The sequence below is a fragment of the Aegilops tauschii genome, chromosome 5 (genome assembly GCF_002575655.3).
Source record: "Aegilops tauschii subsp. strangulata cultivar AL8/78 chromosome 5, Aet v6.0, whole genome shotgun sequence".
NCBI classification, from domain to species: domain Eukaryota; kingdom Viridiplantae; phylum Streptophyta; class Magnoliopsida; order Poales; family Poaceae; genus Aegilops; species Aegilops tauschii.
The window spans coordinates 488,372,279-488,395,103 of record NC_053039.3 but is presented as its reverse complement, the minus strand read 5'-3'; the positions used below and the strand labels follow the sequence as shown (position 1 = coordinate 488,395,103).

General features: G+C 46.7%; 3 protein-coding genes across 3 annotated transcripts; 2 read left to right on the top strand and 1 right to left on the bottom strand.

The window, feature by feature from the left end:
- The first annotated feature begins 10,622 nt into the window (after positions 1-10,622).
- On the top strand, positions 10,623-11,437 carry LOC109743480 (peamaclein). Its single transcript, XM_020302572.3, has 2 exons — positions 10,623-10,841; positions 10,962-11,437. The coding sequence occupies exons 1-2, from the start codon at positions 10,751-10,753 to the stop codon at positions 11,153-11,155; spliced, it is 285 nt and encodes a 94-aa protein (XP_020158161.1). The 5' UTR covers positions 10,623-10,750; the 3' UTR covers positions 11,156-11,437.
- A 3,344-nt stretch (positions 11,438-14,781) lies between these two features.
- Positions 14,782-17,894, top strand: LOC109743475 (uncharacterized). Its single transcript, XM_045228737.2, has 2 exons — positions 14,782-15,632; positions 17,249-17,894. Exons 1-2 carry the CDS (start codon positions 14,849-14,851, stop codon positions 17,770-17,772), a joined length of 1,308 nt encoding a protein of 435 aa, XP_045084672.1. The 5' UTR covers positions 14,782-14,848; the 3' UTR covers positions 17,773-17,894.
- A 1,118-nt stretch (positions 17,895-19,012) lies between these two features.
- Positions 19,013-22,057, bottom strand: LOC109743487 (uncharacterized). Its single transcript, XM_020302580.4, has 8 exons — positions 21,334-22,057; positions 20,801-20,887; positions 20,678-20,722; positions 20,499-20,594; positions 20,275-20,376; positions 19,848-19,934; positions 19,546-19,613; positions 19,013-19,439 (listed from the first exon to the last, which is right to left on the bottom strand). The coding sequence occupies exons 1-8, from the start codon at positions 21,886-21,888 to the stop codon at positions 19,355-19,357; spliced, it is 1,125 nt and encodes a 374-aa protein (XP_020158169.1). The 5' UTR covers positions 21,889-22,057; the 3' UTR covers positions 19,013-19,354.
- Between the last annotated feature and the right edge of the window lie 768 nt (positions 22,058-22,825).

Here is a 22,825-nt window from a genome sequence, read left to right as displayed (position 1 = left end):
CGTTGTGCTGTTGTTTGTGGTTTGTCCAGTTTTGGCCTATATAGTTGCTTCTTTCTCTTCATGTATTATTATGTGCTCCGTAATGATTTGGTTTTTGCTTCAATATAATCTGCTTCTACATTCTGTTCCTATGTAATCTGATCTGCAATGATTCAGTTTTTGGTTCCATATAATTAATCTGCTTCTATGCTCTGTTCTTGTGCAATTTTCCTGATGTTCTATGCGTTCGCCTTCTAGGGACAACATATATGTGCTTTTCTTACTTGTTTTTCTTTATTTAAGCTAGTAGCTTTTTATGTTCACTCTTTTTCAGGAGCTTCAGGCCTAATTTTTTGCCTTTATGTTCACCCTTTTACAGGAGCTCCAGGCCTAATCTTTTTGAGTGTGAAGCCGTGAAGCCAAGTGCGAAGCAGCGAAGCCCTACATAGGAAGAGTTTTTTGGTTCTGTAGTAGACTATAAATTGTAATTTTGTAACGGATTGTAAAAGGCTACTGTAGTGTTATTTGATGAATTATATTTGATGAATTGTGTATGTTAAAAAGATGTGAAATGGAAACTTGACCAGGTGGACCAATTTATGTCCCACTTATGAATATAATCTGAGAAAATTTGAAATTTTTGAAATTTTTAACATGTGGGACCAATGTATGGCAATATGAGTAGTGGGACCCATCTGATTAGTGGGACCAGCTCTAAAATATAATGATATAAAAATAGAAAATCAATTGATGGTAAGAAGGCCATGGCCCAATAATAAAAAAGGCTGCAATATCGGGCTTGGCCCATGAACCTAATAAAAAAAGACAGAAAAAACACAAATAGGCTAGATTATTGGGCTCGGCCCATGTAAAACACCTAATCGGACCGGGCTGAATCTTGTCAGTGACCTTTTCAATTGGTCGCAATTTTGCCATGTCGGATCCGACATGGCCTGGGCAGACAGCCAGTGACCAAAACAAAAGGTCATGAGTTCAACGACCTTCTGAGAGAAGGTCGTTAATTTCAGTTTACGACTGCCAGCTTTTGACCTTCTGTTTTTGGTCACAAAAATGTCACAAATGAAAAACTATGACCTTTCAGCGGCCAATAGTGAGGGTCACAAGTTGACATATTTCTTGTAGTGATGGACTGAAGCAGGCACCTCATGCCTGGCATGCTCGTCTTGCTTCAGCTCTACGTACTCATGGCTTCATTCCCTCAACGGTTGATACATCACTGTTCTTGTTTCAGCAACCGAGTGTGACCATGTATCTCCTTGTGTACATGGATGATATTGTCCTGGTTAGCTCTTCTCCAGCGGCTGCTGATTCTCTTGTGACTGTGCTTGGCCGAGATTTTGCAGTTAAGGATTTGGGACAGCTTCACTTCTTCCTGGGTATTGAAGTCGCTCATCAGTCTCATGGCAGTTTGGCTCTCACCCAGAATAAGTACTCTCTTGATCTCTTGCGCCGTGCTGGTATGCTCAAGTGCAAGACATCATCTACGCCCATGTCCTCCACCAACAAACTTTCAGCTACTGATGGTGCTCTTCTATCTTCTGAGGATGCGACTGAGTACAGGTGTGTTGTTGGTGGACTGCAGTATCTGACGATCACGCGTCCTGATATTTCTTTTGCGGTTAACAGGGTGTGCCAGTATCTTCATGCTCCTACTTATGTGCACTGGTCTGCTGTGAAGCGCATACTGAGCTATGTACGTCTCACTGTCTCCTGCGGTCTTCATCTGTGCCCCAGTTCCTCCGGAGTTCTTTCTGCATTCTCAGATGCTGATTGGGCTGGGTGTCCAGATGACAGGCAATCTACGGGGGGACATGTTGTGCTCTTGGGTCCTAATCTGATCGCCTGGAGTGCACACAAGCAAGCCACTATTTCCCGCAGCAGCACAGAAGCTGAGTACAAATCGGTTGCCAATGCGACTGCCGAACTTATATGGATTGAGTCCCTACTCGAGAGCTAGGAGTTTCTCAGCCACATCCTCCGGTCCTTTGGTGTGACAACATCGGTACTACGTTTCTGTCGTCAAACCCGGTGTTCCATGCACGGACTAAACACATTGAGATTGACTATCATTTTGTGAGGGAGCGTGTTGCACAGAAGCTACTACAAGTCAGGTTTATCTCTTCAAAAGATCAACTTGCAGACATCTTCACCAAGCCTTTACCTTCTCCCATGTTTGAGGTCTGTAGGCGCAATCTCAACCTTCTAGATGCTTCAGGAGTGAGTTGAGATTGAGGGAGGGTGTTAGACTTCATATTGTAGCCCCACTGTGTAATTCATACCGTATTGGTATAGGACTTGTACGTCACCATTATATATATATATATATATATATATATATATATATATATATATGTGATAGGCCACCCCATAGAGGGTTGAGCCAGTTCCCCCAAAATCCTATGTTTTACAGTTGAGATGCATGAACTATGGTCGTGGAATGCGGGGCTCGTGTGATCTTTTTGGTGCAATGTTGTATGCCGGCATGACATATGATACTATACAAAAATGCTAGATTTATTTTTCAATCTACTTGCTATGTTTGATGATAAAAATGTGTTTCTTGAGAAAAAAACTAAACAAATCAAATGGATCGGTCTATTGGGCACACCGACAAAAAAGAACACGGACATGAAGCAGACGCCGGCCAAATTGGCAAGTCAAACAAACAGAAAAAACACGGACTTGAAGCAGATGCGGTCTGACAACCCAAACAAACAAGGACAACGATATGTTCCAAACGTTCGTGCCTATAGGATAGATCCGAACGATCCCATCCCACCTCCCTGGCATGATTCCTTCCTACTCCTGATCGATCATATCCCGCCTCCCTCGATTTCTTCCTAATCAGCACGATTCCTTCCTTTTTATTTCTCCCACTCAAGGGCGACAAAAAAGAAAATTCAGCTAGAGAGGATTCGAACTTTGCCCTCTTGTATCAAGTACTAATCCGACGACCAACTCACCTTATTTGTTTCTTGTCCAACAAATTGGAGTTCACCTACTTGATCATTACTTACCGCTGCGTTTTTTCTAGATATAAAAAAAAGAAAAATGCATGCACATGGGTTTGAACCCATGACCTCTACTCCAAATGTGCAACACACTAACCAGCTCAACCAACTATAATTGTTGTCTTACTACATATGAACTAGATATTGGAACCTTCTTTACTTTTATATCAAGATTTTCTTTTCTTTTTTTAACTTAAGTTACCAACCCCGAGGGTACATAAAGTTATCAGCCCTACGGTATGATGTTTGAACAACTTTGTTATATTGGGTCAGGGTTACCATGGTGTTGACCATAAATTATCAGGTGTGCGGCATGTAAAAAACCATGTTATCTACACAGAATTTATCAGGCTATATTTTCAGCAACTTTTTCTTGGATCAATGTTACCATGATGTTTGTACATAAGTTACCAGGTCCGCGGTGCCTAACTTACCATGTTATTTACACGTAAGTTGCCGGCAATATGTTTTTCAACAAATTCTTTTTCCTATGGCTAAAAAAGCTACCGCATTGTTTGTACACAAATTATCAAGTTTGAGGTGCATATATTACCATGTTATTTGCACATAAATTACCGGAGCTATGTTTTTAAAAACTTTTTTCCATGGGTTAAAATTACCGCATTTTTAACCGAAGTTATCATGTCTACGGTGCATATATTACCATGATAGTTGCACAGAAGTTACCGGGGGCATGTTTTTCAACAAAAAAATCCCTAGGTGAAAAGTTATCACGGTGTTTGTACGCGAGTTATCAGTTCAACTATGTGTATATTATCATAGGAATTACAAAGAAGTTACCGGAGGCACATTTTTCGACAACTTTTTTCCTGGGTGAAAAAGTTATCGCGATGTTTGTACTTGAGTTATCAGCGCTGCGGTGCGATACATATCATGCTATTTACACAAAAATTATCAGGGATGTTTGTACATAAGTTATCACGTACACGGTGCAAATATTACCATACTATTTGGATAGAAGTTACCGACGCTATGTTTTTCAACAACTTTCTTCTCAGACAAAAAGCTGTCACTCTGTTTGTGCATGAGTTATCAACCTTGTTGTGCCTATATTACCATGCTATTACACAATAGTTATCGGGGGTATATTTTCAACAACTCCCCCTGGGGGTCAAGCTTATCGCGGCATTTGTACGTAAGTTATCAGGTCCATGATGTGTATATTACCATACCATCAGACAAAAGTTACCAGGGGATGTTTCCAATAACTTTTTCCCCTCTGAATCAAAAGTTACCATGGTGTTTGTGCAAATAGTTATCAGCTCCGTTATGCGCAAATTACCATGCCATTTACATACAAACTATCGGGTATATTTTCAACAGGTTGTTTTCCCTTAGATCAAAGTTAACCAAAAAAAATTGTATGTATGCCTAATTCCACAACTTATAGTCCAGTACGAAATGATGTACTAACGAAGGCCAACAAACCATAAAGGAGCAACTTTTCTTTTGCTGCAACGGGGTTCAAAGAAGGTCAAATAGAAATTTTCCATTTATAAGACAAGAAAATGATATTAGGTGAGTTGGTCATTGGAATCATTCATAACCCAGCAAACCTGGGTTCGATCCATGAAGGGCACAATAATTTTTTACTCCTTTTATGCTGAGCACGAGAAAAAAACAGCGGAGGGAGTGTTTCAAGTGACAAAAAAGAAATTTAGCGATCGAGCAGTGATCAGCATGAAAAAAAAGCGGGGGAGCGTTTCGATCGGGAAAAAATTAGGCAGTTACCGATCGGTGGGGGAGAAATATCGCGGGAGTTTCTCGATGCTGATCGTGCAGGAAAATAGTGGTTCGGATCTATTCCCAAGATCCGAACGTTCGGAAGTTACATATCCCGAACAAATAAGTAGTGTCCGTTTGAGACGGCCGGTTGGAGTTGGCCTTACAAGCTGCATGGCTCCAGTGCTTAACAGCCAACAGGTGACAAATGAGTGAACCCATGCTATAGGTGCCTACTTGCCTTGCAAGGATGGCATGCTCCTTTCGGTAACTTCTTTTACTTGTACGCACCGGAGCCATTATCTACGCTTTATTACGGCATCTCCAAAGATGACCTGCAAAACGGACATTGCATCTGTCCGTGGATCAGGGGACCAGTCTGTGAACATGAATGCAGGAGACGGCCATCTAATGTTATCTGTATATTTTTACAAGGTTTAAAATAACTGAATGAAATTCATCCAAACCGGCTGATTTTCATATAAGCCGAACGAAATTCATTTTATTTTGGACAAATTTTAACTAAACCCTACTCTAAACCTAATCAAATGACCGCCGGCGCCCGCTCCCTACGTCCAGCCGTGAGCCCCGCAAAGTGAAGCTCCAGCTCCCGCCTTCGCAATCTCCAGATACGCCTCTGCAGCCTGAGCAGCTAATCGGCCGACAATGATCAAGCCGCCAAGCTTACTTCAGCAGGAGGGAAGGAGCGGTGGCTTTCTTGGGACCCGAGCGCCAGCGACCTACCACGCACCATTCTTCCTCGTTGCCGGCAGGGCCACAGACGTGCCGACGTCGTCGTCGTGGTGTCGTGCCACGCCCGTAGCGGAGCTGCCAACCTCATTGCCGTCGTCAGAGTCGGGCCCATCAACCTCATCGGCTGCCTCGTCGATCTCTTTGTAGGTGGCCTCCAAATTTGCCTGCTGGCAGTAGCGCCAGTTGTTGCGACAGATGTTGCGGTGGAGCAGTAGGACTCGAGCCGCGCCTCCTGCTCGTCAAGGTCTGTCGTGATGCCAATGTCGACGACCAGTAGCTCCTCTCTGTCGGTGCTCATCGAGGAGGCGGAGGTTGTAGGCTTGGTCAGCCTCCACCTGCCGAAACGCGGCCTCTCGCTCCTCCAACATCATGTTTGTGTAGTGGGCACGACCCATAGTGATGCCGGCATTGGTCGGCGCAAACAGTGGCGCCAGCTCATCATCAGCTGCCTCTGCAATTGGTGCGTCCACAACGCCGGCCTCTGATGAGCCTGAGCGCCTGGCGGCCTACGAGCCGGCAACAATGGCAGCGAGCTCCTTCTTGGTCGGACGAGAGGCCGTGTCACAAAGCTTTAGAGCTCGAGGAGGCCATGGTGGGTGTGGTGCGGAGAGGAGATAGAGAGGGGCCCCGATGGTGGATGGATGCGGCCGTGTTGCCGGCCTGGGGTTTAAATAGCCGACGGATGGCAAGGTAGGCGGTATGGTCCTTAATGATGGGCGGCAGAGGGATGGTCAGGTGATGCCAGAGTAGGTTCCTCTGCAATCGCCTACCTTTAATGGAGAAAGATGGACGAACTGGTGTCATTTGAATTTGAAGAGACGTCACGTGCATCCGGAAGCGGCGCGGACAACGCTCTAGGCCGGCGCTGCTTCAATGCCGGTTCTTGTGAGCGATCACGCCCACTCTGGACTGACATGAATGCATTGCTGACGTTCTATAGCAGCGATAACCAACGCCGGATGAGATAGGGTGCGGACGAGGGAGAAGGTTTTTGTGGCTTAGTCAGATACGGACATAGCAGCGATCCGAACGTTCATAAAGTCTCCTTAGTTTGTCTCCGGATGCGAGAAAAATGTGTTTGAACCGCCAAACGAACCGTTACGGTTGAAGATGCCCTTAGTGGTTGCCGCCTGTGCATCCATCTGCCTGTGTATCTGTGTGGTGGATTGGTGGTTGTTTACCGGCCGGCCTGTGACGGCAGGCAGGGCACACTGGTCGGCGCCTCCGGTCTAGTACAACAGAAGGCGCCGACGCGGAAGGCAGCGGTGTGGCTAGCGTGCTCCGGCGAACTAACCTGCCGGACATGCGTGCTGCGTGATGGCATGTCGTAGTGCCGAGGATGACAATGTTTGCTGTGGGCAGAGCACCTAGACTAGCGAGCTGCTAAGAGCATCTCCACTAGCGCCCCCAAGAAGCCCCCCCCCAAGCCACTTTTTGGGCGCCGGCGGGCAAAAATCGCCCCACTCGGACCCCCCAGGACCTCACTTTTCGCCGGTTTAGACAAAAAATACAGCCGGCGCGCCCAACCCACACCCAGGCCATCGGGGGGCACCTGGGGACACCGGCGCTTTTGCTTAACCAATCTAATTGGCCCACGTCAGCCACCCACCCCCCTCTCTCTCCTCTCTTTTCCCTTTCCTTCTGCCTACCCGCCGCATAGGGGTCGGGAGAGGACGCTGCACAACGAGCTGCACGGGGAAGAGCCGTGGCCGGAGCTCGCACCCGCCCCGCGTGGCCGGGGCGGAGCTTGCCCGCGCCCGCCGGGGCGGAGCTCGCCCGCGCCCGCCTCTGCGTGGCCGGGGCAGAGCTCGCCAGCGCCAGCCGGGGTGTGGCCGGGGCGGCCCGCGCCCGTGCCCGCCTCTGCGTGGCCGGGGCGGAGCTCGCCAGCGCCAGCCGAGGTGTGGCCGGGGCGGCCCGCGCCCGTGCCCGCCTCTGCGTGGCCGGGGCGGAGCTCGCCCGCGCCCGCCGGGGTGTGGCCGGGGCGGAGCTCGCCCGCGCTCGCCGGGGTGTGGCCGGGACGGCCCGCGCCCGCGCCCGCCTCTGCGCGGTCGGGCATGCACAGGCAACAGCAGCCGGACGGGCGTGCTCGGCACCATGGTCCGGGGCGCCACAGCACCGCGCCCAGGTCTTCTCGGCGGCGTCGAACGCGACGGCGGGGCAGGGAGGGCGCGGGCCACGCAGAACGGGAGCACGGGGGCACCGTCAAGGCCGCGCACGAGGAGCACGGGGGCGCAGTCGAGGCCGCGCACGAGGAGCACGGGGGCGCCGTCGAGGCCGCCCATGAGGAGCACGGGCGCGCCGAGCTCGAGCAGCGCGTCTCCGGCGGCGGAGAAGACGACCGGCGCCTACGACGTGCGCCTCGACCTGCTCGCGGCCAAGGGGCTCAAGGTCAAGGTCGAGGCCAAGACGGGCGCGACCTGCTCTAGCTGCGCGACGAGGAGGTAGTCGACGCCGCCGCGGGCAAGATGCTCGACGAAATGCCGCTCTGTTCGTGGGAGTCCAACACCGCTCGTGGGGATGCAACGAGTGGAAAATTTTCGCCCCCCAAATCAAATTTTTCGCCGGCAGCCCCCCAAGGGGCGAAAAAAATGCCTCCTGAGAGGGCAAAAGGCTGGAGATGCTCTAACAAACACGTAAAGGGAAGAGAGTTAAGTAAAGTAAATCTCACTGAAACAGCCCACTGCTCGATCTAAGCATGATGAGAGTTGACGACCGTTTGTAAGAAAAAGGTCTGCATTTTGGGTTACAGCTAGCTCACAGCCCATCAACACATCACCAATTCGCCATGTCCCTCGTCTCTTTTAAGTTGCAAGGGCAACTCCAACACACACGAACCAAACGATCTGACTGTGTCCGTTTGGGGTAAACAAACAGAATAGACGGCCCAACACGTGAGAGCAAATGGACCAATATCGGTTTTCGTTTTTTCTTGGACTCATTCCCGGTTCAATTTTGGACCGCGTTTGCGGCCAAACTGACACGCGCGTGCCCATGTTTCTCCCTTGGCCCGCCCGTCGGGTACGCATGCGTCCCTTTTTCTATTCCTCTCCCCTCACTCCAGTTGCACCGCCGCCCCACTCCCCTCTCGTCCCTAGCCGCCACCGCCGCCATTTTTCTCGGTCGTGTCGCTGTCCAGCTCGGTCGCGCGCTCGCCCCCTACACTAGTCGCAGCCCCGTTTTCTCGACACCCCAAGTTGTCCAACCCCGGCCGCCTGATTTCAGCATATCCGGCGGCCGGATTTGGAGCGGATCCGGCCGGATTTGAGCTCACCCAGCTGCCGGAGGCCGCGCCGCACCATGGACTGGCTGGGTACCGGACCGCACAGCCTCGGCAACGCCCTCATGCCGCATGCAGGTATTGACTCCGTCTCTAGCCGCTCGGATCTACCCCGTCACCGGTTCGCCAACAAATACACCAACGGCCGTCGTCCGGGCTCGGTGCTAGCCCAAAGGCTCGTCGGCGCATCGTTGCCGCTCATAAAGTGCGACGACTTACTGTCCATGAAAGGTCGTGCGCCGCGTGTCTACAACGCCGGAACATCCCAGATGGGTGTTCGTCAAGTGCAAAAATGATGAGGTATGTGCTAGTTTAGCTTCGGTTGTGCTCCCGGATTCGGCGCATTTTGCTTATACTCAATTTTTTATTGTGTAGGAAGCACGCAAGTTTTGATATTGGGAAGAAGAATACATCGATCTATTGATAGAACAAAATTTGATAGATGTCCGTGCACTTGTTGCTAGAATAGAGGCTAGAGATGAGACTAGATGCGAAGAAGCAACGTCTCCTTCTTTAGACTCGAAGAAGAAAGAAGAATGTAAGATCGAGAATCCGCGGATCAACAATGAAGGCATCAAGAAGATACTAATCCAGCTTGCGGCAAAAGTTATGGTTAGATATCTTTTAAAATGTCTTCTTATGGTTCTTGTTTTTTTTGGTCTTACTATTCTAGTCAAGATTTGGTGAATGTACTCCAATGTATCAAAAAAATCGCTGATGAAAATAATAAGAAATGCGCCGAAAAATGTATGCACACGAGTTGCGGCCAAGATGCGGCCGCACGTTGGGCGCACGGCCGGTGCATCTAGAAATTCGAACGGCCGCTGCCCCATTGCCACCCAAACGAATAAAATCCGAACAAAATAGACGTCTGTTTGGGGTCGTACGGTGCAGTTGCCCTAAGTAATCTGTGTGTGCCACTGACACCAGTTCACCACACAGGCCATTAATAAATAAATGAGCAAAAACAGTGGGTTTTCTTTCAGTATTTCAGCGAAAAGAAGAGCAAATAAGTGAGCTCACTGAAACCTAAACTCTAAACCCTAATTCTGAATTCTAAGAACGTACCTCAAGGAGATGTAAGAGGTAAGAGTAGATCTGAAGCGTTAATTTTATCAAATGGTGGGTCAAGAAATTAGCATGTGTAAATTAAGAAGGCTGCAACCGGTCACCTCTTACATCGGGCTGATGAGAAAACACTTCTCCCAAATCTGAAATCTCTCACCAAATCGGCAGAAGAGAAAATCATGGAAAAAATATCTCTTCTCCCGAATCTCTCATCCAGTTTAATCCCGTGTCACCGGCAGCAAAAAATAATTAATCTCGTGTCATGTTGTTCTGCTTAACCATGTTCCTTCTGTTTTATGAAGTTCGTCATTTTACTTAACCATGCTAATCTCTATGATGGTTGTCTCGTTTGTTCTATGGTGTTCGTCATTTTACTTAATTAACCATAGAAGTGTTCCTTTTTTAAACTATTACTAGTACGTTATAGAAAGACCGAAATTATTCCAAATTAATCTCATGTCATGTTATTCTCATTTTTCACGTAAACTGTGGTATTTAATGGCTTTAATCACATAGGAGTAAGTTAGGCACGCAATAAGTTCCTTCTTCTCCGTTTTAATCACATAAATTAGAAATGCAACAGTTTCCTTTCCCTCAGACGCTCTAATAATATATGCTAGTACTGTTTTTACCATTTCCCTTTTCTTGAGGTGTGCGTAAACTATTACCTCTCCTGGCGTTAGTCTTGACCCTTGGATTAAAACTTATGAACGGTCCAAAATAGTTGTGACCATTTCAAGATCTGTCAAGCTTTTGGGCCCTATAAATAGCCCCAAATGCCCCAAGACACTGGTACCAACTCACTCCTCCAGCTCCCTACCCTCAAGCTCACACCAACCAGCAGGCAGCAGCGCTCTGCCAGAGCCAAGAACCTCAAGCACATCCTGAGCACACCACAATGAAGCTTCGCCCCACCGCCAGCACTGTGGCTCTCCTCCTCTTCCTCCTCTTGGCATCCTCGTCTCTGCGTGCCGCCATGGCTGGATCAGGTTAGTCAAGTGATGGATTGATGTTGTATTGTGTATCGCCATTGTGCTGAAGTTCTTTGGTCGTTCCCTGTGTATGTGTTGATGTTAACCGTGGTGACTGGTGGATGTGCTTTTGCTCAGCGTTCTGCGACGGCAAGTGCGGGGTGAGGTGCTCCAAGGCGGGGCGGCACGACGACTGCCTCAAGTACTGCGGGATATGCTGCGCCGAGTGCAACTGCGTGCCGTCGGGGACCGCCGGCAACAAGGACGAATGCCCCTGCTACCGCGACAAGACCACCGGCCACGGCGCGCGCAAGAGGCCCAAGTGCCCATGATCCACATCCACCACCGCCCTCCAGGCATCCTCCGCCGCCCATGGCGTCTACACACCATATGCCTGAACTGGATGCATCCCTATCTATCATGTCGTACTGTCTCGCGGATCACCACTATATATTATATGCGTGTAAATCATGATCTGGAGCGTCTGGTGCATGATCCTACTATGTGTTGATAATGCATGATGCTGGCCTGCTGCTATGCCGGTAAAAATGCCGCTGTGCTGTAATAATGAACCATCATGCATCAGTAAAGTTTGTCCAGTAATTTCCTTGTTCTGTTTCTGTTTTCTATGGGTAGAATTACAGCCAAGAATATTTGCGAGCAAGAGTGGTGTGTTGTGTGTGAGCATAGTTTCAGGGAGGGAGCATGAAAGGGGCACGCGATGGATGCGCGTCGGTGCAAGACAGCGGGCGCGATGGGATGGGGCCTTGCTGCGCTCCCTGTCAGTTACTCCTCTCCTGAAAGCGGTAGTACGAACTGAATGTGACGCGTCAGGGGATTGATTTATTTCGTCCACCGCCCTCGCTGAGTCATTGGACTGAAACTGTGCTACAATCAATGGCGGAGTTGATGGCTTTGCTCGGCCTGTTGCGGTGCGAGTTCCCGTGGCCGGCACCGGAGTGAAGCTCGGATGGGAAAGGCGTGGGATCCAGTGTCGGTTGTTTGTCCTCGTCCGGGTACAGAAGCCACCCTGTTCCTAACACAATTTTTACTGACCAGTGTTGTTGCTGTTTTTCATCCTGGGTGATTGAAAATTCACGGAGATGGCAGCACGATCAATGCATGCCTGGAAGGATGAAATCTGAGCTTGGCTGGTCTGTTCAGATTTTGAAACCAGGTGACCTGCTCCACCAAGTGAAAACTTTTGACCTCCCAACATTTGCCGCTGATGCACTACACAAATGTAGGGCGTGTTTGGTTGCTCGCACGAACTTCAAACATGTCAAGTGGATACAAAAATAGATCGTTTGGTTGCTCACGTGAGGTGCCGATTTATACACCTCGTATCCTAGAGTGCAAGATGGAAACGACGAACATACGCAGGGAACACGCATGGAGTTGGCGGGAGAAGAAAATTTCTACCCGTTACATGGCGTGAAATATGTTGTCTCACCCTCTTTTATTCGTTCACCTCTAGCTAGAGGACAAACTCAACCTTGGTTCTTGGAAACGACGGTAGTGTGGACTAAGATCTCTAGCATTGGGACATGTTGCCCTTCGTCAGCTGCTCGTCCCCTTCATTGATGTCTCCATCTCGTCCTCGTCGTCTCCTATGGAGATAAGCACCATACAACCATCTTTCATCCTTCCATTGTTTGGTCGTTAGGTAAGGTGTAGGATCAATTTTGCCGTTACTTACTACAATATTCGAACGGATGAATCTACTAGTTCAAGCATCTGCACTCATAATTGTGATTCAGAGTTGAATAATGTTGGTACACACGAGAGTGGTTCGTCAACATGTGATCAACTATGATCCAATTTTAGTCCGAGATAGGGTGAGGATGATGAATAAAACTACAGCTATAAAAGTAACGATGCAGCACTAACGGACCTAGAAATAAAATGTAGGGTGCACACACTTTAAAAAAAGTAAGATCTATTTCAATTGGCTTGGATGGGCCTTGAAAGTCAGCTAGTTTTTACATGGTAAAAAATATGTCCCAAAATTATGGTGTGTCGTGGCACACCCGCCAGGTACGCCACTGCGATGTAGAGGCTGTGAACATGCTTCAAGTAAGAAGTACCCCCTTTGTCACGCTTACGGAGCCGTTTAGGAAGAGGGGGTTGCTAAAAGATAGTATCCACGCCTATGTGGAAGAACAAGTAGCAATGCCCTTTCATGTTGTGAATCATAACTAGAGGTTTAGGTTGATTCACAACACAAAAGATTCTATGAGACAATTCCCTGGTATTTCAAGCAAGTCTTGCACGCGTTTGGAGAGCTCAGAGGTGAGATGATCAAAGTACCTACTAGTAAAACCCCTTCGAAGATGTGAGTGAGATATCACTAGTATCCATATTTCAAGGTGATCAGTACTAATTGTTAGTTCATGCCATGGCATGATTGTATTGTTGTGAACCATAATAGTCTATTCATGCCATCACATTATTACATTTGAGCAATTGATTATACTCATGTGACTGCTATAGTGCTGAGGTCACATACTACTTCGTACAGGGGTAGAAATCACTACACAAGCCAGAGTGTGCTTGCTGATGTTGATTTTGATCTCACTCCACATATGTGTTAGTTGGTTGGGAATGACCATCCCATGATGCAAACATTATTGCTGACAGCATGGCTCGATCTGATGGGATCAATATCCCAGGTGGTAATTTCTACCAAGGAGATATTGGATATGCATGTGGACATGTGGTTCTTCCAATCTTGAAGGAAACCAGGTATCATCTTAATGAATTCTCTACAAGGAACTATCTAATACTATTAGCGAACTATTCAATCTCAGACTCTAGCCTTAGAGTTATAGTTGAGAGGGAATTTGGTGCTTTGAATAATATAGCTAAGATTCTTGATCAGAAGTCATTCAACCATTTTTCCCACCTAAATTAAGCTTATTTTTTCATGTTGCATTCTTCATAACTGGATCTTAGAGAGGGGTCATGATGATTATGTGCCAGATGAAGATGATGCGATGGCTAATGTTATTGACTTCAGCCATGGTATGAAGGCACATGATAACGAAGCTTGGAAGAGCAAAATATTAGAGTGGGTTGAGGCAACGTGGGCTAATAGAGACAACAAAAGGATCTAAAGAAGAAGAGAAGGAGGAGGAGGAGGAGAATGTTGATCTTCCCCCTTGATCGGCATTGATGAACCATCCCCCCCCCCCCCCCCCCCGCCCCATTGACCCATATGACTGTTAATTTGGTACTGATATTCGTTAGTAGCTAGATCTATTAAGACAAATTGTCATTTATTTAGTGGTTAGGATTGAAATGATGTTAAATTGCTACCGCCGGTAGTGTAGTTTCTGATAAGGTCACCACTACCAAGAAGGGCCAACATTAGGTCATGAGCAACCAAACATCGAGTAATTGCATCATCACACCCTTAACCCTTAAGTGTTGCCAACCAAAAGCCATGTATGAGACCACCTCATCATCAATGCAGGCAACTAACTCGGGGTTCAAAGCCTTGGCCCAATCAAAAATAGGCTACATCTTATCCGAGCTCGAAGGAAGGCCAACCGCAATGATCCTTGCTCATCGAGCCTCGCTGGTGTGTTGCTTCTTCATGATTTGGGTGCGCCACCCCGGTATGAGTTGCGCATACCAAGTCATGCGACAACGTGCCATGGCAGCATCGAGCAACGATGGGGGCGATGGCGGTGCTTGACGACGGAGGAGGGGGTTGGCGATGGGGACGACGGTGGTGCTCAAGGATGGATAACGGGGTCAGTGTCGGGGCCGACGGTGATGCCCGAGGAAGAAGGAAGGGTTCGGCGACCGAGGAGGGCCTCGGGGTGGCGGTGGTGAAGCTATTTTTTTATCAGAAAACTAAATGAAATGAGGCGCTAATTCTCCCCCCCAAAAAAAAAACTAAAATCCATATATTTCACTATTGGGATGGGCTAGAGATACCCTAACCCTGAACCAGCCTCTCCGCCTCCTCGCAACGCTTCCCCCACCCCGAGTCCTCGATACACCTGCCGCCACCCGACATGGGGAAGAGGCTGAGGTCGACACGGCCGCAGCAGTCCAAGCGATCCAGCAAGGCGGCGGCGGTGTCCGACTCTGACGACGACGAGATTGACGCCTTCCCCAAGCAGCGGGACGCCACCCCCCTCAACGCCGACGACTCGAGGGACCCAGAGGAGGAGGATCCGGTGCAGCCTGTCAACGATCTCGAGGGTGTTTCCGGCCATGAAACTGATGATGGCGAAGAAGGCAAGGACGGCGATGGAAGTGATGACAGCGAAGGAGGTAAGGACGGCGACACGGACGCAGATAATTATGAGGTATGGGGCAAAAAATATGTGGCAAAAATCAAGAGAGCGCACAAGGCAATCCAACAAATTTTTACCGGTGATGATAGTTCGGATGAATTTGATTGGGGTAGCGGAAATACATTATACTATGATGGCGATGAGCATGATGCTGATGATCTTGACTGTGAAGAGACAAGGAGGATACAAGCAGAGAAGGATAGTAAGCTGTCAATGAAAGATTTCGGATTAGACGACGATGATGAGGAGGGAAAATCTAGCAACTTACTGGTTCTGGACAGAGTAAAACAGGGTGCTGAAGTAGGCAAATTGACAAAGAATGGGCCTTCTAATGGGCACCATGAAATTGCCAAAAGGAAGAGCAAGGATGAAGGAAAAAGGGCTGAGAAGGGGTTGAAGGAAAAAGGGTTGAAGCCAAAGTTGTCAAAAACCAGGGCAACCAATAATAGGAAAAAACTGCAGACATTGGATGACTTTGATGATGAAGTGCAGAAATTTAGTTGAGTGATCAAACCTGGAAGCTCCTGGTGAATGCCACTGGCTCAAATAGAAACAAGGTATGGGGTATTTTCATGCAGGTTTCTTATTTTTGCTGGGTACCTTCATAACTAGCTTGCGCGAAATCTGAATATCTTGTGATAATGATCCAAACTGCGCTTAATTGACTATTGTCTTTTATGCATATGGTGCAAAGTACAAGTTCATAACTGCAAAACTACACAGGCAAGTACACATACTGTCATGTAGGACCGAATTTCAATGATCATATGTTTCTTGCTGTATATTCTTGCTAGTATTCAGTTGAACACTACATTAGAGAGTCATTCTGATCTCAACCAAGTTGATATCTGTTACATTTTTAGTTGGTAACCTACGATTTTTTTAACATTGCCACTTTCCTTTTGTCACATTTCTTCTGCAAGATTGTTCAAAAAAAAACATTTTTTCTGCAAGGGGGTAATTTGATAGAAACCTACAATCTTGCTAAATCTGAAGTCTCACTGAGATAACAAAACCTGCAGTCTTCTGGTCTACTTTCTCCTTTTCAAGTTGTTTTTTTCATCAGGGCACACAGTTTTTTAGAAGTTCTTTGAAGTAGCCAAGTATTGATCTCAAATGGTGTATTCATCTTTTTTGCCAACAGTGGGCTGATTTTCTGCCTACGTGCTGTTACTTATGGTAATTTGATACTCCCTCCGTCCCATAATATAAGACGTTATTACATCCAATGTGTGAGTATACTGGATGTAATAACGTCTTGTATTATGAGACAGAGGGAGTAGAACCTTAACTGAACTGAAACTACATCCTTATACCCTGCCATGTTACAGATATTATCAGCCAGCACATACTCCCTCCGTTCCAAAATAGATGACTCAACTTTGTATAGTATAAAGTTGGATCATCTATTTTGGAACGGAGGGAGTACTATACATTATTTGAATTATCATTGTATCCAGAATGTTCGTGAATTTTGAGGATTATTAAATGATTTTGGAGTTGCTGGTTTGTTTTAAATTTTGATCCCAAGATTTCTCGGGTGCAGTAGGATTTTTACTCTGCAAAAGGGAATTGATATTTTGATAGTATAATAGGACATGGTAATTATTGGAATGAGTACCATTTTTGGTAAAACATATCAATAATGAATTGTGCTACACTAAGGGACACTAGCTATGATTGCGTTCCAACTTTAAAAACCTTGGCATCACATTTCCGCATTCCTATCAACATTTGTTTTGATAAATATGAACTAGCCAACAATGCTGGTCATTTTCTGGGTCAAAATGTTGGGTCATGCTTGAATCTTGCTGCTTTGTTAGAGTTTGTAGTCTTTCTGCTCTGCTGTTCCACAAGAGCCTTTGTGCTATATTATCTGTCATGTTAATAGAATGACTTATGCTATCAAGTGCATACAAGTGCTGTTTTTAGAACGCAAACCTTGTAACCCTTGTCTTACCAAAGATATCGTCTGAAATACTTGATGAATTTATAATTGTTCACTATTGCTCATATGCAAAGCTAAATCAACCCTTTAAACATGTTCTTGTGCTTTGTCTATCGATTTCTGTGGTCTTTCCATTGTTGTTATATTTGTTGTTATAATGGCTGTAGCTATTCCTAACCTTTTTTCCCCCTCTTCTGGCCATCAGTTCAAGTCTGTTTCTGGTGATGATGACATTCCAAAGCGAGATGAGATTGGTGAAAGACGTCGAAAACACGAACTACGTGTTCTTGCTCGGGTAGGAACCAATACGCGTGAAGATAACAAGGACGGCGACGATGAAGCATCGGAGTCTGAAGATGAATTCTACAAAGATGTCAAAAGGCAGAGGACCGAAAAGCGCTTGCGCAAAGAACAGAGCGCCCCTATCATCACTGAGCCGCTGGAGGAAGAAAGTGAAGGAGATGGCAAGAGGAGGGGAATCTCGCGCCAGATCGAGAAGAACCGAGGGCTGACTCGCCCCAGAAACAAGAAGCTCAAGAACCCACGGACGAAATACAGGGTCAAGAGTGAGAAGCAGCGTCTCAAGTGGAGAGGTCAAGGGCGTGGCGTGAAGAAGGCCTCTGGTCCATACGGAGGAGAAATGTCTGGCATCAATCCGAACGTCAGCCGTAGTGTTAGGTTCAAGGGTTGACGGCATGCATGAAAATTTTGTTTGGGTTCATTTGCGTGGGACAATGAACATTTCGTCTGATGGTGATTTGAGTTTGTAGTCGTAACATTTTTCTGCATTTGCACTGTTTATACAGTTAAAAATGTTGCAGCCGGTACGGTGGTTGCTTCAGATGGTTGATTGTGTTTGATGAGGATTGGAAGCAGAGGCGAGGTGGGGCTCAGTGAAAGTTTTTAGCTCCAACATTTTATTGTTATATGGTTAAATTGCCTTGCACCCAAATTTCCTCATGTGCCTCCAACCTCCTGCCCTGGAGAGCCAAGGTTACACCAGGCAATAGTTTTGCAACAGAGGGTTTATATCTGGTAGAGTTGTAGGCCTCCCTGGGTCCATTCCAGGCCAGCAGCAAACTGCGCTGCAATTGATTGTCGAATTAATGCGTTTGTTTTCACACACAAAAAAGAAAAGAATTGATGTGTGTTCTGAGTTTGATGCAGTGAAAGTTTCCATGGTCAGCACTGGAAAAGATGTGGGATCCAGCTTTTGATTGCTCCCAATTGTCCTCCTGCCGGTACAAAAGCCAACCCCTGGAAATTTTACTGTCAAGTGGTGATAATATCCTTTGTATGCTTGGTATAATGTTAAAAGGCTGACGTTCACTGGGAGTAAAGTCCCAGCGAACCCCTTCAGAGCCATTTGATCGAGATCAAACAGTGCCGGTTTCACGAAAAAGTACCTTCACAAAATAAAAACTGTCAACCCCTACAACTAAAGTTGCCACACCTCTACAACTAAAACTGCCACCCAAATCATTCGCAAATGCCATCCCCTCCTCTACAACTAAAACTGCCACCCAAATTGTTTGCAAATGTCATCCCCTGCTGGCGAACGTTCGCCAGCTATTGGGGTCCTTGTACGTTTTAGTTGATGTAACATGGCGCTCCTGGTGAGAACTTTTGATCTGACTAGGCTTCTGTTCATGAATTAGACAAGGTACATGTAAGCACATGCATCGAACCACATGTGAGAGCTATTTTAGCACCTTCATCATCTAAACCGCTTCAAAATCACTGAAATCGTAGCCCCCAGTTTGCATCCAATAGGTTCGGTGCAAGCTTTTGGCTCCGACACTTTGTCATATGGCACACAATGCAATTCATTTAGATTTCACAAGGCGCCTCTTTATCTCAGGGCTTTCGGGGCAAAGGTTACAGCGGACCTTGGTTTTGCACCTCAAAAGTTACAGCATTTAGCCCAACGATTTGTTGCATGGTACACACGTTGCCCTTCATATAGATCCCCACAGGACGCCTCGTTATCTCGAGGGCTTTGGGGGTAAAGTTACAGAAGACCAGCTTTCAAAAAACAAACAACAAACTTGCAACGAAGACCAACCTAAGGCAAAATCCAAACAAGTGAAAACCCTCCTTTTCTAAACTTCTGACTGCACTTATGTGTGCAACAGATGACTAAAGCCCGTCTTACACTTCTTGACAGATTACAAAAAAGACGACGACCAAAACTGGGTTGAAAGTGACAAGAAGTACATCAATCCATCAACGGATAGAGCAATGTGGCACATGAGACAATGGTAGAAAAGCGGTCACTTCAGTAGCATTTCAGCAATCTGCACGGCGTTCAGCGCGGCGCCTTTACGTATCTGGTCTCCACAGACAAATAACTCCAACCTGCCATTGAGGAGCTGATTAGGTTCCGGTATACAGGAACATTTTAAGTACAAGTGGTGCATAACAAACAGATGATTACAGCGGTAACTGTTAAACATGATTATACCCTCTGTTATCATCTTGCGACAGGTCCTGACGGATCCTACCAACTGATACATCATCTTTGTCCGATACCTGAAAATTAGAGTTGTATCAGAATAAAGAAAATCTGCTTTACTTTTCTAACAAGTATAGGCTAGTGAAGCTCCGCGAAACGGTGGAATCTCATAGGTGGAATATCATTAGTAAATAATAAATCACTGTCCTCGAGATCACAAGGAATCGCATGGGTGGAATGTGCATGAATAAAAACAAAGAAATCGCCTGTGCAAAGATGTCCATCTCCAGAAAATCAAACTACCCAATTACCTCCAGTGGTGTGGGGAAGCGGTTGGCAGCACGGTCGTCACTAATGGTAACACCAGGAGCTGCCCTCAAGATTTCTCTGGCAGTGTCCTTTAAGAACATATGCAAACAGTTTCAGAATTTGAACAACAAACACATCATTAAGAAGAAAAGAGGATCATCTAATAAGGTGTGTTATTTCTTTACATGGAACAAGAAATGGAAATTGTATTAAGTGTCAAAAGTGTTGTAATATTCACAACATGAAATTAATTAAATGACCTACCCAACAATGACAACGGACAAGTTACAGTATACAATTCTACTTACCAAAAACAATGCTAGGCCAATAAACATATTTGTACCCAGTGACTCGGGGTCTGAGATTGCAATAATTCAGGAAAGAATTCCATATACTAACTGATACATAACACAATTACAGTATGCTAACCTCATCAAGTGGCTTTTCAAACTGTAGATTCACGCTTTCAGCGTGTGCACGCATCGTAGGAACCCGTATACAAGTCGCGGTTACTCTTACATCCTTGTCATTCTAGAAACAGAGCAGAGTTAGTATGCCATTTCTGTTTGCCCAAATAGTCAAGTTAGGAGAAAAGTTTGATGGAATAATGCAAAAATAAATAAATATGGGGCATTGATCAAGCTTCCACTTACCCAGATTTTTCTGGTCTCCTTCACCATTTTCATCTCTTCCTCATTATAGCCATTTTCAACAATAGGTGCATTATGCGAAAATATATTAAAAGCATACTGCAGAAGGAAAAACACATTAAGCATGTCTCATGACAGTAAGAAATCAACTCAACATGTGCACAAGGTATTGAAGTTATAACCTGTTGACTGAAAATGTTGCAGGTTGGTGGCTTTCCTTCCAAGACCTAAATAAAGTATACAATGTCAGTAGTTAAACTGAATTAGCACCACGAGTAAGATAGATAGTAGGGAGAAAAGCCCACCTCTTGAGTTTGAAGTTTGAGTTCTTCCATGGCTGCAGCACCAGCACCACTTGCTGCTTGGTATGTGCTGACAACCATCCTTTTCACCTGTCACATTGACAATGAAAAGATTGCCACCAATTTATTTGGTCATTTTAAATGACACATATCGGTAATTATATTACAAAATACTGGACTCACAATAAAAATGATGTTTAACATATGAAGCAGATCAGCACACATAAATAAAAATACCTAATCATGCAAAAATCCCTATTGACAGGCTTGGTATAATTCATAGAAAAACTATTAGGTATCTATAGCTTAAAGACATCACAATTAAGAGAAAGGTAATGAAATATGTGGAATTAAATCTGCCTATGAAGAAGCATGTGTAATCCCAAAGATGAGTCTAGTATTTTATTTCAAGACTCAAATCACAGAATTTGATTTTCTTTGGTCTCGAGTATTCCCTTTTTTCAAATTATTAACATTAGTTTCAAGTGTGAATGTTAGAAAGCAGGGAACAAAAGGCCACATCTGTGCAATGGTACCTTGGCGTGGCGATGCAGCGGCGTGACAGCCATGAGGCAGATGATGGTGGAACAGTTGGGGTTGGCCACGATAGCCCCTTTCCCGAGCCGGACGTCGGCCATGGCCTCGGGGTTGACCTCGGGGATGACGAGCGGCACGTCGGGGTCCATCCGGTACGCCGAGCTGTTATCCACGACGACGGCGCCGCTGGCGACGGCGGCGGGCGCGTGGGCGCGGCTGACGCCGCCGCCGGCGCTGAAGAGCGCGATGTCGATGCCCTCGAAAGCCCCCGGCGCCGCGAGGTCCTGGACGGTGTAGCCCCGTCCCTCGAAGTCGATGCGCTTGCCCGCGGAGCGCTCGCTGGCGAGGAGGCGGAGGCTGCGGTAGGGGAAGTCGCGGGCGGTGATGACGCGCAGGAACTCCTGCCCCACCGCGCCGGTGGCGCCCACGATGGCCACGGAGGGCCCGTCCTCGCGGAGCGCCATGCGGACCGTGGACGGCCGCCGGCTGGCGCGGCCCCCGAGCGGGGACGCCGCGAGGAGGTGCGGCCGGTGGACGGCGGCGGCGGCTTGCATTGCGGCGGCGGCGGCGGCGGCGGGTGTGGCGGCCTTAGGGTTTTAGGAAGGCTGGATTTGGGTAGGTGGGTGGTGGTGGGAGGGGGGTTGGGTGCTGTGCTGGCTGCCCGTTTCTGGCGTTTCGTGCCCGGGGAATGACCCCGATGCCAAATTGTTTTTTGCTGCTGCCAAACTGCCAAACCAGAGATCTAATTTAGTAACGCTGGAAACAGTGTGCCGTGCCCACGGGACAGCGGGATGCTGCTTTTGAATTTTGATCGTGTTCCACCTTGGTGTCTTTTTCTTTTTCTTTTGAAGCTTCCAACTTGGTGTTTTGGTAGAGAGAAAAAGCAAATGACGGAACTGTTGTTCTTTGTCAATGATGAAACGTGAATCTTAAAGACGACGGAAACCAATGGCGGTCGCTACACTTGAAGCAGTTATAAGCAAGAATTATTCTACTCCCTCCGTAAACTAATAAGTATAAGAGTTTGACGAAGAGAGTAATTAATCTCTAACGGGTTGATATGTCTGGCTTTTACAATCAAGTTCTACCACTTTTACGACGAGTTGTAAAATGCTTGTTTGTTGGGGTCACATTTTTCTAAAACCATATGGGGGAGAGGATAACCACTGAGAATTTTGGACTCACAACTTCATTTCGAAAAGCAGCATTTATGGATCTTCTGAAGGATGGAGAGTAAGGGCATCTCCAACGCGGACCATGTTGACACATTTCAATTGCAATTTGAGCAAACTAAACGATTTTCATGCAAACCGGATGATTTAAATCGAAACACGTTCATTTCATTTCCGACATATTTCATTAAACAAAAGCGGACATGGCAATTTTTTAACATAAAACAAAAGTTAAACCTAGTATAAATCTTCGCCAGCCGGGAAGGAAGCTCCGGCCGTGAGCCCCGAAAAGTGAAGCTTCGACCGTGAGCCACGGGAA